General features: G+C 39.7%; 3 protein-coding genes across 16 annotated transcripts in view; all 3 read left to right on the top strand.

Annotated features, from left to right (window-relative positions):
• Window positions 1-36: 36 nt before the first annotated feature.
• Window positions 37-5,330, top strand: LOC124298876 (NCK-interacting protein with SH3 domain). 5 transcript variants are annotated; one of them, XM_046751452.1, is made up of 9 exons: window positions 45-396; window positions 613-797; window positions 889-1,746; window positions 2,140-2,342; window positions 2,603-2,706; window positions 2,785-3,003; window positions 3,127-3,299; window positions 3,407-3,507; window positions 3,674-5,330. In XM_046751452.1, exons 1-9 carry the CDS (start codon window positions 369-371, stop codon window positions 3,762-3,764), a joined length of 1,962 nt encoding a protein of 653 aa, XP_046607408.1. In that variant the 5' UTR covers window positions 45-368; the 3' UTR covers window positions 3,765-5,330. The 5 variants fall into 5 exon arrangements, with proteins under 5 accessions (XP_046607411.1, XP_046607412.1, XP_046607408.1 ...); XM_046751453.1 differs by having other exon boundaries at window positions 394-497; XM_046751456.1 differs by lacking the exon at window positions 2,785-3,003 and having other exon boundaries at window positions 39-396; window positions 3,292-3,299.
• Window positions 5,331-5,686: 356 nt separating this feature from the next.
• LOC124298878 (glutamyl-tRNA(Gln) amidotransferase subunit A, mitochondrial) lies at window positions 5,687-7,400 on the top strand. The gene has a single exon (XM_046751459.1). The coding sequence runs from the start codon at window positions 5,786-5,788 to the stop codon at window positions 7,349-7,351; it is 1,566 nt and encodes a 521-aa protein (XP_046607415.1). The 5' UTR covers window positions 5,687-5,785; the 3' UTR covers window positions 7,352-7,400.
• A 1,087-nt stretch (window positions 7,401-8,487) lies between these two features.
• LOC124298875 (kazrin) overlaps window positions 8,488-17,211 on the top strand; it is an 81,906-nt gene continuing 73,182 nt past the window's right edge. For 5 of the 10 annotated variants that reach the window (XM_046751447.1, XM_046751446.1, XM_046751442.1 and 2 more), the window contains exon 1: window positions 12,702-12,866. In XM_046751447.1, coding sequence (XP_046607403.1) covers window positions 12,731-12,866 — 136 coding nt within the window. In that variant the 5' untranslated portion in view covers window positions 12,702-12,730. Of the gene's footprint in view, window positions 9,297-12,701; window positions 12,867-17,211 lie in introns of those variants that run through there. The other 5 variants (XM_046751441.1, XM_046751449.1, XM_046751440.1 and 2 more) reach the window with 2 other exon arrangements.

Raw genomic sequence — 17,211 nt, 5'->3', positions numbered from 1 at the left:
ATGCGTCGATTCAACATGGCATATCACGTTGTAGTTCATTGCACAGTATTGAGGCAGAGTTTCATTTCTTTCCATCGACTTTTTCCGTGGCAAGGTAAATCAGTGCAACTGTGCAAGTTCGTTGTTACCGCTGCGAGTTTGTCGGTGGGCGCCTGAGTGGGTTGTGTTTCGTAAACAAACAGGTTATGTGTTTCTTGTTGAAAAAAAGAATGATAACTGGAGCAGAGTAAACGAAAGTGAAAAGCAATCACCATCTGTTCTCACATTTTCGTCGACCAGTCTGTATTTTATACTTGCATCTATTTTTTCTATTGCTTAAGGAATTCAACCGAATTCGTTTTAATTCGTGATTTATATTTTGTGTTTAAATGATGGGTGACAACTACATCAGGTTAGGTAAGATCGCATCCCTTAACTAGCCAGTCCTTCAACCAAACAACGAGACGTACACGAATCTGTTTACATATCTATCTGAAATTATCACGCTCGATTACGCGGTTCGTTTTCACGTTTTTGCTAGTTAGTCAATGGCAAATGCTCTACTAGTTGAAACTTATGATTCCAAATATTCAAGACTGTGGCTTGTACTCATAATCTTTCTTTTGTACACAGAAAACTATGAGATGCTAAAAGCACTGTACGAATTCAAGGCAACCTTTGCTAAAACTCTAAGCTTTCGAGAAAACGAACATTTTATACTGTATCAAACAAATACAAAACAAAGAAATTGGTGGCAGGTTGTGAACAGCTTGGGGCAGCTTGGCTATATACCATCTAACTATGTTACTACGGTCAAGGTATTTCCTTTTCTGATACTGGAAGTCTTCTGAATATTCATACATTTCTCTATTTTGTTTTACAGTCATTAATACTCGATTCTCTCTGCAGGTCGAGCCTCAATTTTTGATTGATTACCTGAGGAAATGCATAGAGAAATTGCAAACCGAAATTCAACAGCAAGGCAGCTCCGTTCAAGCTGATAAACAGGATCTTCTAATGAGGCTTGTGGAAAAGGAGAGACAAGCAGAGCTTGGCAGAAAAGTAAAAAAGCAAGCACCTATGCCTCCAGTTTTTTCGACTTCCACCTTAGGAAGAGATACAACTAATCAAACAGTCTATACTAATCCGGATGGCGATGCTCGATCTGCTCCTAGTAATACGTCCTATGCCACTGCTCAATCTACACTTCATTACGATGCCGATCCTGCAGACGCCCAACTAATTGCACAATGCAGGCGGATGACTGTAAACGATCAGCGCAGACAGCTACCTAGACAATCTATATCTGATACAATTCACACTAGCCAATCTGAACCAATTCAAATGAAAAGAAGTCCTTCTCAAAGTGCATTGAACACTGTAGGAAATTCCTCACCAATAAAAAGCAGCTCCTCAACTTCGTGTGAGATTAATTCAAAAGCTGCTTATCAGCTACTCGATCAAGTGAGACGAAATACACAACTTAGTCACGAAATGTCGAAAGTTGCAGTTGCTGTGGTTGTTTCTGGTCTGCAGGAACTTTTACCAGCTAGTATAAGTCATTATTTTGCTGCAGTGCTGAACCAGCTTCAAGTGCCATTGATTGCTTCAAAAATGAGTATTGAAGAAACACACGATGCCAATAGGCTCAAAGTTATTTTTACAGAGCTAACTTCTTGCAAGGAGGATTCTCAGCAGAGAAGTTGGATGTTGTATGAAGATGAACCTATTATTGTCGAATACATCAAAGAGCTCACATCCATTCTGGTAAATTTAATTATCTTGTTACATCTTTGTTCAATATTGATAGTAAACAACGTACCTTAAAAATATCTACAAATGTTCATTAAGAGAACAGAGAAAGATTACAGGGAGCATAGTTCTCTCAGTATTTTTGAAGAACCTTGCAACCAACCAATGAAGGTCACAAAAGTTTGAAAAATTTTCAAATCATCCAGTCACCAGACACCATAATTAGAGTAATATTTCTGATTTGACACACTTCTCTTCCTTAACACCTGAAATATACTTATAACTAGAGTAATGGCATAAAAATGTGTTGTGATACACGTCAGAATATCGGAATTTATGTTTATACATCGTTCTTACTATACATCCTCGTTGTTAGCCACGTAAATCATATCATTGAACACTGTTTAGACAAATGCAGATGCAAATGTTTCACGACATGCATTAAGATCGGACCAATATAATGGCGTAACGACATTAATACAATACTACCAAATGGAACCCAGATGGACTATTAGGCAACTGCTTCTGCAATCATTTGGTGTTATGTGCAGTTTGGATGCAGTAGTTCTTACCATCATGTTGAACAGTGTTCTGCCAATGGAATTAGCAAGGTATGACAAGAAAAATTGTCCTACTACTGTAATGCAGTATTAAAGTTGAAATTTCGCTGAACTCCATTCTATTTAACAATGTATTCATGCAGTCTAATGCCGAAATGTGATATTAACGATTCCGTGTCAATCGTTTTTAAATTAGTATCAACCTGCTTTTGTCGATATACATTTTCATTTTATTGTGCTTTCCATTAAACACGTACTTGCAAACAGGCATAACGGAATCACCCGATTTATATAGTGTATTTTTCAAACAGTGATATGAGAACGTACCCAAGGAATGTGCCAAGGCTGAATTATTCTTCGCTGTTGCTTACTATGATCTTCTCAATGGGTGAACCAATGCCCGTCACTCATTTGGGTAAGAATACTCCACGTTGTGTGTTCATTTCCACTGAGTTTCAGTATCTGCGATGTCTTTATAATTGTCTGATTACAGAGCAGCTGGGAACAGATTTTATATCATTCCTTTTAGAATTGATAGAAAATCCTCCTGATACCGATATGGATGATCAAATACCGGATTTATTTTTGAATTTGGTTCTGTCCTATAATTTGCAATTCACCACTTCGGAAAACATGGTATTAAATGCATTAAAACTGCGAACTGTGGCAAAAACATTCACAGAAAAAATTCTACTGCTTCTTAATAGAGAAGGTGAGATTTTGATGCTTCACGCCAAATTGAACCTACTGTAGCAACCATATTTTATCCATTGTTTATTCTTCTTTGGAGAATAAAAACTTCCGTCTTATCTTCTTGCATTCACCATTATTCTAGAGGATCCGGTACGAATATTTGATCATCAACCTGCTCCTCCACATTCTGTACTCAAATTATTTGTTGATCTCTTCAGTAATGATGTTACTGCAAACTTATTTTACACCAACGATATTAAAGTCTTGATTGACATTATTGTACGGCAGTTGTTTGATATCTCACCAGGAGTGAAGGTAATTTAAATACATATAAATATTATGAAACAATTCCAGGTGTATGAAAAAATAAAAAATTATGTAGTAGTATATTGTAACCTGATGTGGAACATGTCGTTGCACAGAAACGCAGACAGTATTTGGAGCTGTGTCGGAGAGTGTTGAGAACTGAAAGCTACAATGAACATCGTCACAGGTGTGAAGACGTGTTGAAATGTTTCACAAGGTTTGTATTGAACTACAGTTCGTTCCGTACTTTAAATTAGGCTCGTTTCGCTATGATTTCTTTCGTATTATGCTTGGAAAATGTTGATCAGGGGTAGTAGGCAAATTTTTTTACGAAGTACCAACAATGTTCCAAAAACAAATGCATTTATTATTCAATCTTACAGGATATTTTGCGAAGAATTGCCTGAGAGTAAATCTGATCAAAAATTGGTGCGTGAAATCAGTAACGAGTTTCCACATCTATTCAAGATGTGACATATGTTGCCACCCTCTGCTACTTCTGACGAAGATGAAGAGGATCTACACACATTAGTTTAGAGGAATATGTTTTATCGATGAAGAGGAATCTTCCAAGCCACAAACATTTACTACCAGATATGTTGAGCGATAAAACGTATCACGGAAAACCGTAACAGTGGCAAGTATCATGAGATATCGATCTCAATTTCATGTAATATAGTTTTGGCTGGTAGTCTGACGTCTTTAGTCATATCCGTGAAGATATGGCGAAAATTATGATCTCCTGCAATTTTATGTGAGAAAGTTGAAAGAGAAAATTGAGCTAAAACTTGAATAGTGCATATCTGATGTTTGCAGGTGAAAATATCGTGATTTACTTGTTTGTTAAAGATCGAAATCGTGTCAAATGTGAAAAAAATAGCAAAGGTTTAAAATTAAACCATTTAGATGGACCGCTTCTGTTCATTTGAGGTATGTCGGAAGGCGTAGGAAACGGATGACAGCTGGGGTTCAATATGACAACTTCTTATTTGAATAATCATTCAAACGAATTACTATTGCTAGTATGAATATTGGAGGGATTATTGATTCATACATATATAACAACCGAATTTATCTAGGGTTAGTATTTTTCGAATACAGCTTGGAATGATCATCAAGATATAATACTGAGTTTTAAGTCAGCTTTACATTATTGAGCACAAAATATGTATATTGTTCGCTAAACTTAACATTGGCACAGTTACCGTTGATCTGCGCGAATTATATTTTATGAGATTATTTTATGAACACGGGAGATGGTCAAGCTCGTTGAACTATAACCGACTGTAGAAAATAATGATGCGTTTATTTAGAGGAGATATTGTAGCGATTCTTTTATGACTTTCAGTCTAGTCTTTTACATTGTGTACACTATTGAATAATACGTTCTAAGTCGTAAAATAGTAGCAGTTTTCCGAACTTCATGTTATAACGAACGTCATATAGCTAGTAATGTGAAAGCAATTCGTAAATTGACTAGTACATGGATGAATTAAATCTATCTTAGGAAAAATTTACATTTCAAGATAGATTCGCGATATAGTAATAGCAGCTCGGTTCGTGATTTCGTATCGGAATATCCATGTTAGTAACATAAAAAGTCGAGAACTGAGAAACGCGAACACTTTAGGTTTGATTTAACATATAGGAGTAATTTTTGAATTTGACATATGCGAGTGATAACATTTTCCGTATGTTCAAGGAATACTTTTTCTAATCTAGAACTCTTCAAGCAGTTGATGACTTTAATGTAAAACCGGCGCAATATCTGCGTTCACTTTCGATGGGTATGTTTTCGATAATACTATAAATGTATAAGCATATTGAAAAAAATTCCGTGCCCTTAGAAATTTGTTTCATATTGTTCGAGGAAGAGATCCGTGTATATTATTGTATAGAAAGTTCGTATTAGACATAGATTTAGATATGTATTCTGAAATATCGCAAGGCAATCGCGCAAAAGCGCCGGTCGCTTCAAACGGTAACAGCTTTGCATGTAATACATGTATGAATTAAAGTTTAACTATTGTTACATCTAAAGTATCACCGTTAAATTCTCGTATACACTCATTGTCAGTAGATCGGAACCAAATACTTTATTGTTTACGCTGAGATTCTTTTCCATGACATATGAGCTAGTGTTCGATATAGTCGAGATTGGTCTATTTGTCGAAAATATTCACGCTCTCCATGACTAAAGGTAGACAAATAAATAAATCGAATTCTAATTCTACATTCAACGTTCTTCGTTTTCCTACTACACATCATTGATCCAACGTAGTTTTCTCACTTTGAATTTCGCGTGTGTAACGCGTGCCTCGTACGCCTAATTTTAGATTACCCATGTAGCAATCATACGCGTGATTTAAAAAATTTATGAATCGAATATCGAATTGTTGAAAGCGTGGTTAATCGCGAGATGCCGGGGTTGTTTAAAAGTTGAGGTTATGTAATACACAATCTTAACCCTGACAAGTAACAAACAAACTGAGACAATGAATAAGATACTGTCACGACCGATAAAACAAGTGAGTAACAAACTGAATGCCGGCGAATTGAAGCCATCCGAGATTTGCAGAGCCGCGGTGAAGCTGGCAAATGCGTCAAAGCCGCTAAACGCGTATATTTGTGTGACCGGAGGATCGGCAGAGTTGCAGGCACAGGAATCAGATGCTAGATACGCCGAAAGTCAGCCTCTAGGAACCCTCGATGGAATTCCAATAGCGATCAAGGATAACTTTTGTACAAGTGGCACAGCAACGACCTGCGCATCTTTGATGCTGGCTAATTTTGTTCCTGAATATGACGCTACGGTATATAGCCGTTTAAAGAATGTTGGAGCAGTTTTGATCGGTAAGACTAATCTCGATCAGTTTGCCATGGGCTCAGGGACAATAGACTCGTATTTTGGGCCGACAAAAAATTTGTGGAAATCGACCTTTATGAACAATTACTTTTGTCACCCTTCCTCCGAGTCAGAAACAAGCAACAAGGAAACCAGCGATGTTCCAGACAATTGGCACATCGCTGGGGGGAGTAGCGGAGGTTCAGCCATCGCCGTTGCCACAGGGTCCTGTTACGCCGCTCTAGGTTCAGACACTGGAGGCTCGACTCGAAATCCAGCATCCTACTGTGGGCTTGTTGGCCTCAAACCAACCTATGGCTTGGTGTCTCGTCACGGTTTGATTCCACTTGTGAATTCGATGGATGTGCCTGGAATAATTACTAGAAAAATAGATGACGCGGTTCTGGTGCTGAACGCCATCGCTGGGCCCGACGATTTTGACTCGACGATGCTAAAGAAGGAATTCACCCCAATCGAATTGCCGGAATGTCCAAGCGTAGACGGCCTGAGGATAGGAATCCCAAAGCAGTACAAGCCACCAGGGCTGAACGTGGAAGTTGAAAAATGCTTGCTAGATGTATCTAAGCACTTGGAAGAGGGGGGAGCAAAAATAGTTCCTGTATCTATGCCCCACACGGAGCACTCTATTGTTTGTTACTCAGTTCTAAATCAATGCGAGGTCGCGAGCAACATGGCTCGTTACGATGGCATTGAATTCGGACTTAGGGTAGACCAGAACGAGTCTACGGAGCAACTTTATGCCGAGACGAGGTGCAAAGGGTTTAACGAAGTAGTGAGGAGCAGGATTTTGACGGGAAATTACTTCTTATTGGCTGAAAATTACGAAAACTATTTTGTCAGGGCCATGAAAGTGCGCAGGTTGATTTACGAGGACTTTGAAAAAGTCTGGAACTCTGATATCGACTTGCTGCTCACTCCCACTACACTTACCGATGCCCCAAGATATCGGGAATTCATCTCCATGGATAATCAAACTCAGTGCTCGATCCAGGATGTCTGCACGCAGCCTGCAAACATGGCAGGAGTTCCCGCTGTCAGTTTTCCTGTAAGGCTGTCTAGCAACGGGCTTCCCCTTTCTTTGCAACTTATGGCTCCAGTTCTTCACGAACAACAGATGCTCACTGCTGCCAAATGGATCGAACAAGTTCTACAGTTTCCAGAAATTGTATTAAAAGATACAAGCTTATTGATGTAAAAATAATGAATCACTCAACTGTAAATAAATCTATTTATTTATCTTGTTATGAATGTTACAGCAATCATACAGGCAATTTTGGAACTTACAATTAGTTGGAGTTACTACTATAACTAATTTTGCATTTATATTTGTAATTAAACTGAAGAATTTCAGAAGAAAATTTTGTCCGATACTTATAAGCAACGTTTTCATAGAGAAAAGATAACTGATTCGCGTATCTTTTATCTTTAGCAGTACAATCGGTATAGGTCTATGCCAATCTGATTCATCTTGATTGTAACGCATAGAATATTAATTCGAGAGTCAAATTCGAGGCTCATTGGAATATCATCGAATTCATACATGCTGAAAAGTAACATGTATCTAAATATTTGAAAAATATTCCGCAAACTGGTAGCGTGCTCGAAAAATAATTCCGTAGATACATGCAGTCAGTTTTTTGTGAATCAAGGAAATAGCCTAAGGCAGTGTTCATTATCGATTGAGTGAAGTTCTTATGCTTCATTATTCCAGTCGTTGACGTAAAGATCAGGCGAATTGATCCAGACACTGTGTTAACTAATCCCATCAGATTCCGTAAAAGCAATATTTTACTCGCATCAATTTTAGTTCTTAGAAAGCTTTGTCTCGTGGGGCAGGTAAACAACGAATTTTCCATCGATATGGAGAAGAGCCGCCGGATATTACGCCCACACAAGCGTTCCTTCCCACACAAAAGCCGAGAATTCTCAAGCACGTAGGACGTAAAGTTCGGACCACAAAGGGTGAGCAACAACGATGATGATACCGGGCACCTAACCGCCTCGTGGAAACACGTTCCCGAATATTCCTTCCATGTCTCAACTGGCAGATGATTACCTATCGCCGAGGCACGTGCTACGTGCAAGTGTTACGCGCATTTCTCGCCCTCTGGTTAAACGTTCGCTGATCGGATCATCCCCCGAATATAGCGAGTCTGAACGGTGACGGAGTGGGAAAAACGGACGAAGGAGCGGCGAGATATCGCTGGGTCGGTGAAGGGTTGTGGCAGAAAAGAGGTCGAAGGGCGCGGAAAGAAGATGAAGGATGGGGTGAATCCAACGTCGGGGCGACGACGGCTCGGATGGCGCATGCGTTGCCCGGGCGGGGGCTGTTGCTTTGCGTTGTGGCAGCGCCACCGGCTGACGTTAGTCGTCAGTTGCCGAGAATATCTCCGAGAGGGAAGGGAGTCGCGGAAGGCGATCGCGCTTCGGATAACCGCACGTTTCCAATCGCCGCGCGGCTTCTCAGTTTACACCGATTGCTAACCTTAAGCGCTCTCTTCCTCGGTGAACGTTCGGATCGCATCTGCTCGACTCGAAATTCTCGCGGGGTTGTCGATCTCCTTTCATGTTTACCTGCAGCTAACCCGTCCGCGCTGCAGAGTTGAAAGAGAATGTCCTTAGCCAACCCCTCGGAACAGGAACTGTAAACAAAAATCGAGGAGCGTGAAATTCACCTTTGACGCATGAAGACGTCGGGAGGGAAAAAGTGAAACCTGTTTTTCGGCGTATTTACGAGTCGTCGCAAAACCGCAAAGGATCGCAAGTGGTTTACGATACGGTGTTAAGACCCTTTTTCGTATCGGGCCGATTAAGTGATGGATCGGGGTGAACGGGACGGAGGGAATAACGGGAAAGCAAGTTCGGTGGAGAGTGGGAGAAACCCGCGATAATCGACGGTGTCAATCTACGGGGCTGCGATAATATGCGCCGGTGAATGACGTAGTAACCACGTCCTAAGGGTGACTGGGAGATCGCACAGGGGTGGAGGTCCTCCTTCCATCCGGATCGATGCATAGTGCAGTGTGATCGTGGTGTTTGGTTGTCATGACAACAGTCAAACTTTTTATCATGGAATAAGAGAGGACCCCGACCAATTAAGATCTTCGACGATTTGTTGCGCGTCAAGGAGTTCTCGCAAGGTAAGGAATCGCTTATTTGTGCTTATTAATGCCTCGACGCGATTAAAGCCAACCAAATTTTTCACCTGTCGATAAAATTGGATTCCTGTGATTGTAGATATAAGAATAATGACATTTCGTTAATGTTGTCAATTGCGTTTAACTTTCCTTTTTGGAATTCAGTTGAGTTGCCGAAGTGTCGCGGTGTATTTATATGTTAGTTCTATCACTTTTACGCAGTTCTCATGTCAGTTTGTTTTTCATCCGTTGATCGGAGGTGAGCGAAGCGAGCTGATTCGAGTTTTCATAAATTCGTGGAAGATTTTCAGCCAATTTGCTACGGAGGTCTTCGAAACTGACCGTTTCGTGTTGTAATTTGTTGACGAGATTTGCATGGTTTTAAACCGTGATGCGGGGGTTCGGATGACGGACCATTGCGGTGAAAATCGAACGACGGAGGGTATGTTTTATAATTACAGCTGGGTTCACCCGGTTCAATAATCAGCACGAATGAATCAACGAAGAGGAGCGCGCGTGTTGTGCGAAACTCGTTAAATCTTCTCAAGATAAAAAATATGGTTCTCTTAAGCGATTCTGCTGACCCCCCTCTTTGACGACATCTGTTGGCGTATCAAGATCTCTTGCGGGCTCGTTTGGATGCCAAACCAACTGTGAAATCTAGTCCATAACGCCTCGACTACATCTCGCTCTCTTTTTTTCATTATCGATTTATCAGAGCTCCTTTTCGTGTTATCTACTTTTTTGCTGCAATACTCATCATAGATCCTGCGGTCTTAAAATAAACGTGGTATTACTTACATTATACTTAAAGTCCTCTTTCGTATTTTTTCCGTTTGAATACCGAACGGTCGTAACGTTAGTTGTATTGAGAATCAATACTTGCATTACAGCAGGGCATAATATGACTTGTTGTTAATGTAAAAGGCAGTTCCATTTACGAAATTTTTTCTTCTGTCTCTCCCTAAAGATTGCCCGAACGATACGTAGTGAATTGTTATTTATTATCGACAATCCTGCGATTAACCCGCATTTTATTACGGATATTTTAGAAGCTGATAAGTTCAGACCGACTCGTTGAAATGATATTTCACCTTACTTTTAATTGCGTCGGAGATTACGTTCTGACTATGAAAACAAAATTACGGAACGCTCGGGTCTAAAAGATGAAAAATAAAATGATCCGTACGGTAAGTTGAAAGTAAGAAAATTGGCTTGTGAAAAAGTAAATTAAAAAAATTTGCATGACTCGTGCACCTTTACTCGACGATGCGAAAAAATTCCTTGATCTAGGTACAAGGTGTGTGCAGTTTAAAAACTCGAAGGCATTATGAGCCGCGGTACGCGGGGCAAAGATCCATTACGTGTGGCGGTGGTAGCTCTAATTGCTAACCTCTTGAGAAAATTTCCCCACCCACGTCCGAGGAACCCCTTGTTGTCTTAAAAACACCGCTGCACCAAGCTTGCCTTTTAAGTTGCCGCCCGCACGCGTCGCACGAGTTTTAAACTGGTAAAAGGCGTAACTTAAAATTCAGATTTCAAATTTACGAATACGAGATCATTATTTCTGCGGGTGACGATGTTCTGGATATTAGCCGGGAAGGAGAGGGCTAAAAGATTCGCGTGCGAATTAAATTGGCAGCACTTGTATAATGTGCGCAAGGTCACACTTGGCATTCACACTGTAATTGGCGGTCATCATTTGATGGGTTGAAGAGGTCGTTAATGTGCGATACAGATTTGGTGTAGGGCGATTAATTCGATTTAGTATAACGAATTAACGCACCGATGAAACAGAGTAACTATACCGACACTGATTGCGAAAAGTTCATTTAAAAAAAAATAATAAATAAAGAAGCGAGACAACGGACTTTCTTTTACCGCGAAGAGAAACCTTTGACTTACCCGGCGAAAATGTTATCACACATTTCTCGTCTTTCACGATGAAATTTGACATTTGACAAGTGTTGTACGTTTTTAGATTTTAAGAGCTTTCGTTTAAGCTCTGTGTCAACACGATCGAGGCACGAAGAGTCGATCGCTCGTGCCTGGTCTATAATAACGTAACCTGGTAGTGCGGTATACGATTAAATTGAACAATCCGTCAGCTGCAAATGACGCATGATGCGAATGAACGAACGAAAAGAGTATCAGAGCCAGCGTTGAAAAGGTTTTCAAATCGTTTCTTGTTCATTATCCCGACTATTTCAACAACTATGCTCTTATGACCATAAAAGTAAAGGCATCGTTATTCAAGACGCAATGTTAATACAGATATAAACATCTTCCAGCCAAGTTCAACTAACCTCGAATTCTTAATTTCGTATCTAATTTTACATTTTTAGTATTGAATTCTTATTTTTGCTAAGAAGTTATATACTTAGCAGTAAGGATTTTGATTTCACAATTTTTTTTTTTTTTTTTTGTTGGCAGGATATTATTGCTGGTACTTATTTGAATGTATATTGTTGTTTGGATGGTTTGGTTTCTAAGTAGCAAAGTGAATTTTTGTTGATACTTTCCACTATAATGTTGTATTTGGCGCAAGCCTTTTGCACCAGAGGTGCTTTTGGGCTATACAGATATATACATAATATATATAAGATATATACAGAAATACAATATTTCAGTTCAAACAAGAATGAAACAACGTATGAATTGTTTCGACATGAGATATTCTCAAGTAGTTTCTAACCGTAATCCTCGAAAATGAAAACTGATCACCAATTCGTTGTATCCATTCTACCGGTAAATTTGGATCACTGCCAGCATTACTTTTCCGACCAACAACGCCCGTACCTATAACTTTTATATACCTACTTAATTTCACTAAAAGTTCACTAAATCTGTCGGAACATTCGTAATCAAAGAAAGCTTCTAGAATCTGAATAGTGAAAAAATTGAAATATATCAAAGATCAATTCGAATGATTTCACTCGAAAAATTTCGACACTTGCATTTCTCTGCACAACTACAAGAATAGTTAATTAACGACGGATAATTGGATAATCCGAAATGAATTTGAGAAAGCTTTAATTGAAACGGAATTCTTTCTCCCTAAACAATCGCACTTTACTCCTTAACTTTTCGTTATTGCGGTATTAAAAAAATTTCAAAATGAAAAAACGAAAGTCGAGTCTGACGGTATTCGTCGGTGCATGCAATTGAAACGCCTTTCACACATCGCGACGTGAATCGGTGAATTAAGAAGCGCAACAGCGACCCTGCAGCAGACGGCTTGGCGTCGGGACGCGTAGCGTTTTGTCGTGACGTCGAATAGAGCGACATCCGGCAGGTCGCAATTAGGTACGAATGAAGCGGGCGTAGCTGCGTTGTTATCGAGGATAAGTAGGGGCAACCCCAGATTCTAAGCGGTACCGCGGCTCTGAACCAGGATTAATACATTTGGATCACCCAGTGCGCTGATTGTCAGGGCGATGTGCGGTCGTCGCTGGGCCGACACGATGAATTTCCTTGATGTTCTCGACGCGAGGTTTTCCGCGATAAAACGCGGACTTTGCTACCGGATAAAGTGGATCCTCTGGTTTATGAACGCGAATATTCTATCAATCGGTAAGTTGCGAAATTCCTATTTAATGTACAACTGCGGCGTGGCGTATATTTTTATTATTCGTACGAATCCGGATGCTGTGCACGATGTGCGGGATGCAATGCGTCACGGAGATCCGCAAAAACGCAGCTGCCATAACAGCTGATGACACTTTTGTGTCAATGTACCTAACAAGAGTTTCGCGCGCTTGGATACGTATGCGTAGAACCGACGTCAACCGCAGTCTGCGACTCTGATTCTCACTTTGCATGCTATTGTGCAGAAATATCGACAATACGTGTGAATCAATTGCTGCACTAGCTGCATTTTACAGGCATTGAATGCCTGCAAGGCGAGTCATTCGTGTGCTGTTTAATTATTCGAAAAGAATATTATTTTTTCGGTTGACAATGATCGTGAAGTTCCTTTGCGACACCTACCTGAAATACTACAATTTTTGTTCATTCTTTTTCTTACTCGCTTTGAAATCGGGTGAAGAAAATATTCACTTGACTTCACTCCCATTTTCACCTCCGCAGTCATGCTTTTGTGCTGGATTTGAATGTCCGTAATATATTTTGACGAAAACGATTCCCTTGTTATTATACCGAGTGTTTTGGGACCCTCGCAATGTGACAGTGATCGTCTGCCCTTCGTTTGAATAACTCTCGTAAAAAATATGAAGCGGAATTCATATTTCATGATACTTCGCCGCGGGCCAATTTACAGAATCGATTTTAACCTTGGAAAACGCAATTATTTACACCAAGAGGAAAAGTCTCTTTCATCGACATTTGATAAACAGGAAATTGTATATCCGGATTATTTGTTTCACGCTTTTTGCGACGTCTTGTAAAATTGGGGGAGAACGCGACGACATCACCGCGTTTTTTTTTTAAACTTTTTTTAATTTAACATTTTTACCGATGTAAATATACGGAATATCGACTTTGACAGATAATTTGACCTGGTTGGAATTCAGCTTGGTTTAGTGAACGCGTGTTTATAGTTAGGCACGTTCGACGTTGAATTTATGTCGAGTGCGTTTTGAATCAACGATACGTCATACGCTCGAATGTTAATTCGCGTGTAATTGGGTCGTCACTTCCCTTCCTGATCAGCACGCACTTCCGTCTACCATATTTGTCTCGCGTCGTAAACAGTTACGATTCATCGGAAAATCACACACCATCGGTTTTTTCCCTCGTAACAATTCTATCCCTACCTCATTGGCCTCTTATCTATTACGTGAGAATTACAGTGTTTCCATTTCACCCTGTACAATCAAAGCGGCGAATCATTTACTCGGGGACGTTTCAAAATACACAAAGAAAAAAGCGGGAGACATACAGAGAGGTAGTGAGAGAGAAAGAAGAAAATATCTGTAATTGCATCGTCAATTTCTTATTAAATCATTGGACGCACTATTTCCTCCCAATTTTTAAAATTCAATGTTTTATTATGAATTTCGGAGCAAATCGGGATTAAATGTCATGCAAGTATCTGGAGCATCTTCTGCTTATCTTTTGCGTTATTATACCTTCGGTGAAATGAATTTCCATAAGTCAACAGCAGTTGTTGCAATCCGCTTCGCCTGCGGCCTTCCGGCGTAACTGGAGAAACTTTTTGAAAGCTGAAAGTTTAGTTGAAGAAAAAAAAAAAAAAAAACGTTCTTGTTAACAGGAAAATAATACCACCCCTCGGCCATTGCGGTATTGTAGATACCCTTTTAACTTGGCGCCCACGGCTAGTTCTTGAACTCGTTCTTGAACCTCCTCACAATTACTCCCGTTATAACCGCGGTATTAAAATAGAGGTTCGGATTAAAAAAAAAATCGCTGATTTCTTCGCGGCATTATTCGCGAATATAAAGCATTGCGAAAAAGCTGGGAAAGTGAAATTCGACGGCGTGTATCATCAATCTCGGGATATTTTCTACTGAGTTGACGCACGACAAATCAAATAGACAATATAGTTGAAAGCACGTTGTAAATCTTTTCGACGTTTTTCTTTTTTCTCTTTCATTGTTTCGTCTGTTTTTTCTGCCAATCTTCGAGAGTGATTTGCAACCTCGAAATTTATCGCTGGTCGTAATTTGAGGTTAGGAAAAAAATAAATAAAATAAAACACTAAATTGAAATGATTGCTTGAGGAATATTGTGGGTGATTTGTCTTAGAAATGATAGGAATGTTTATTTTTTTCGCTGTAATAATAATTCAACGGTTATTCATACGTGTGTACTGAGCGATACGTTATACATCCCCTATGTTTGAATGCCGACTTTCTTGTCAATTATGACGTCAATCTTAACTCTGGAAGGACACGGGTTTGGGATACAACGGGACGAGGAAGAAAACATTTTTCATTCGAGCTTCCTCGATCTTCGAACGTTTCTAACAATCCGAAAAATCGATGAGCACTCGCTGACTGACGATAAGCCAGGCAATGTATATTTTTGGGATTAATCCAGTGTAAAACAAAATTTCTTCTAATACTCACGATCAGATAATTCTAAGCGATTCCGAGTGATCTCTCGTTAGCATCGTGTAATTACATGCATATTATACATCACCAGAACTCCGTGTCGATCCAAAGTAATTTACAACTGCTAAGAACCCTCGGTGGAAACTAATTAGAACCGTTCTCAGTTGTGCATATGTATAGAAGAAAGGGATTAACAGCTGGAAATAGATTGGTGTTGTAGATTTATTCGAGTATACCTAGCCTGATACCTCTAACAAATTCATTATTGACTGGTGAAATCTCCATTTCTACAGAGCGTTTGAATAAACCCTGTAATTGGCGCACTTGTGCTAAAAGAGAATATTTGCCGAGGAGAGTATAGGTACAGTCCATGAATAGTGATAGCGCATAAACTGACGCAGAATTCTGCCTCAATGCAATTGAATAACCCTCCGGCAGAATTTCAAGTGATAGAGACGGCTAGATATTGAGGTAACAGAATTTGAAAACGTGGAAGAAACATTTTTGCTTTTATATGTATGTACGTATAGGTTAGGGTGATCCTCATTTAGGATTCTACCGCATTTTTTATCAGACGCCCCCCAAATAATTCAAGAATAATTCCCTAATTTTTTCAAATTTTTATCTCAGGGTGGATTTTCTCATTTAAAATACACGTGTTTCGGTTATATTTTATTGTAAGAGTAATAAATTTAAAAAAAATCTGTAACCGCGAGATTTTAGTGGGCATTGGTGTTGCTGTCTGATGAAAAATTCACATCATTATACCAGGCAATCTGGCCGAATTGCACACCCTCTAAATGAAAAGTAAAGTCAGGTTCAGAGGGCGTACAATTCGTCCAGATTGCCGGGTATAACGATGTAAATTTTTTATCAGATATAGTAGCGCTAATGCTCACGAAAATCTAGCAGTTGGACATTTTTTTGAAAATTATCACGCTTACAATAAAATACATATACTGAGGTTATAGCTGAAACACGTGTATTTTAAATCGGGAAATCCATCCTGGTGGTAAAAATCTGAAAAAATACGGCAACTGTTTTTAAATTATTTGGAGTCCATTTGTGAGTGTGGTCCGATAAAAAATTCGTTCCAGCCCTAAATAAGTATCACCCTGGTTTGAGTGTGCATGACGTGTAGTTCTTAATACGTTCGCGTCATTGGCTCAGGCGTCCACTTCGATGAACAGAACAACATAACACCCCTCGCATCTCGAGTATAATCGCCAAGTACAGGGTGCAATATTTCTTGAGCAATAGCCTGTACCGTAGATGAATCTTGGAATCAGAGAGAGATTGGAAATCCTGGTACACGTATAACCCAAATAATATATGCAAATGCAGTGATTTATTACAATCTCGGTGACTACATCATCGGTCATTTTAGAATCCCGTGTAATACCGTATGTGTGTACAACGCTACTCACACTTTTACCGGCTAGCTGAATTGTTTCCAACTGGGGATTTCCGCTCTGGCTTCGCAATTGAAGAGAAGAATCTAAAAATGGCTGCGAGTACCGTTTGAGAAAAGTAAAACAAAAACTCTACAGACGTATTAAATATGCCGTGAAGAAAGAACAATTTCACTCCATTTTTTCTATTTTTCTTCATGTCTGGATGTGCGGCCTCTTTTAATTATCCCCTCATTCAATTGAACCTGCAGTCCGCAACCCTTAATTTCCAACCCGAATTAAGGGCATTGAAATTTCCACCGAAACCACGGGGATGATACGATGACAATCCGCGGTCTGCGGCCGCCGCCGCGAAAGCTACGAGCACAAAAGAGTAATTATAGTTCGAGTACACGCGTTCGCCTATGGGACAACTCTGCAGCGGTTCTTAAATAGAATTCTAACGTGGAAACTGAGTCGAGTGCAGGATAT

This window comes from Neodiprion virginianus, chromosome 2, assembly GCF_021901495.1.
Source record: "Neodiprion virginianus isolate iyNeoVirg1 chromosome 2, iyNeoVirg1.1, whole genome shotgun sequence".
Taxonomy (NCBI): Eukaryota; Metazoa; Arthropoda; class Insecta; order Hymenoptera; family Diprionidae; genus Neodiprion; species Neodiprion virginianus.
This window is presented reverse-complemented; position numbering and strand designations above follow the sequence as displayed.

Bases quoted from the DNA above. Each gene is read 5' to 3' on its own strand.
- LOC124298876 (XM_046751452.1), top strand. From the start codon at position 369: ATGATGGGTGACAACTACATCAGGTTAG. The intron at 798-888 runs GTATTTCCTTTT...TTCTCTCTGCAG, and splicing joins ACTATGTTACTACGGTCAAG to GTCGAGCCTCAATTTTTGAT. The intron at 2,343-2,602 runs GTATGACAAGAA...TTTTTCAAACAG, and splicing joins CTGCCAATGGAATTAGCAAG to TGATATGAGAACGTACCCAA.
- LOC124298878 (XM_046751459.1), top strand. From the start codon at position 5,786: ATGAATAAGATACTGTCACGACCGATAAAACAAGTGAGTAACAAACTG.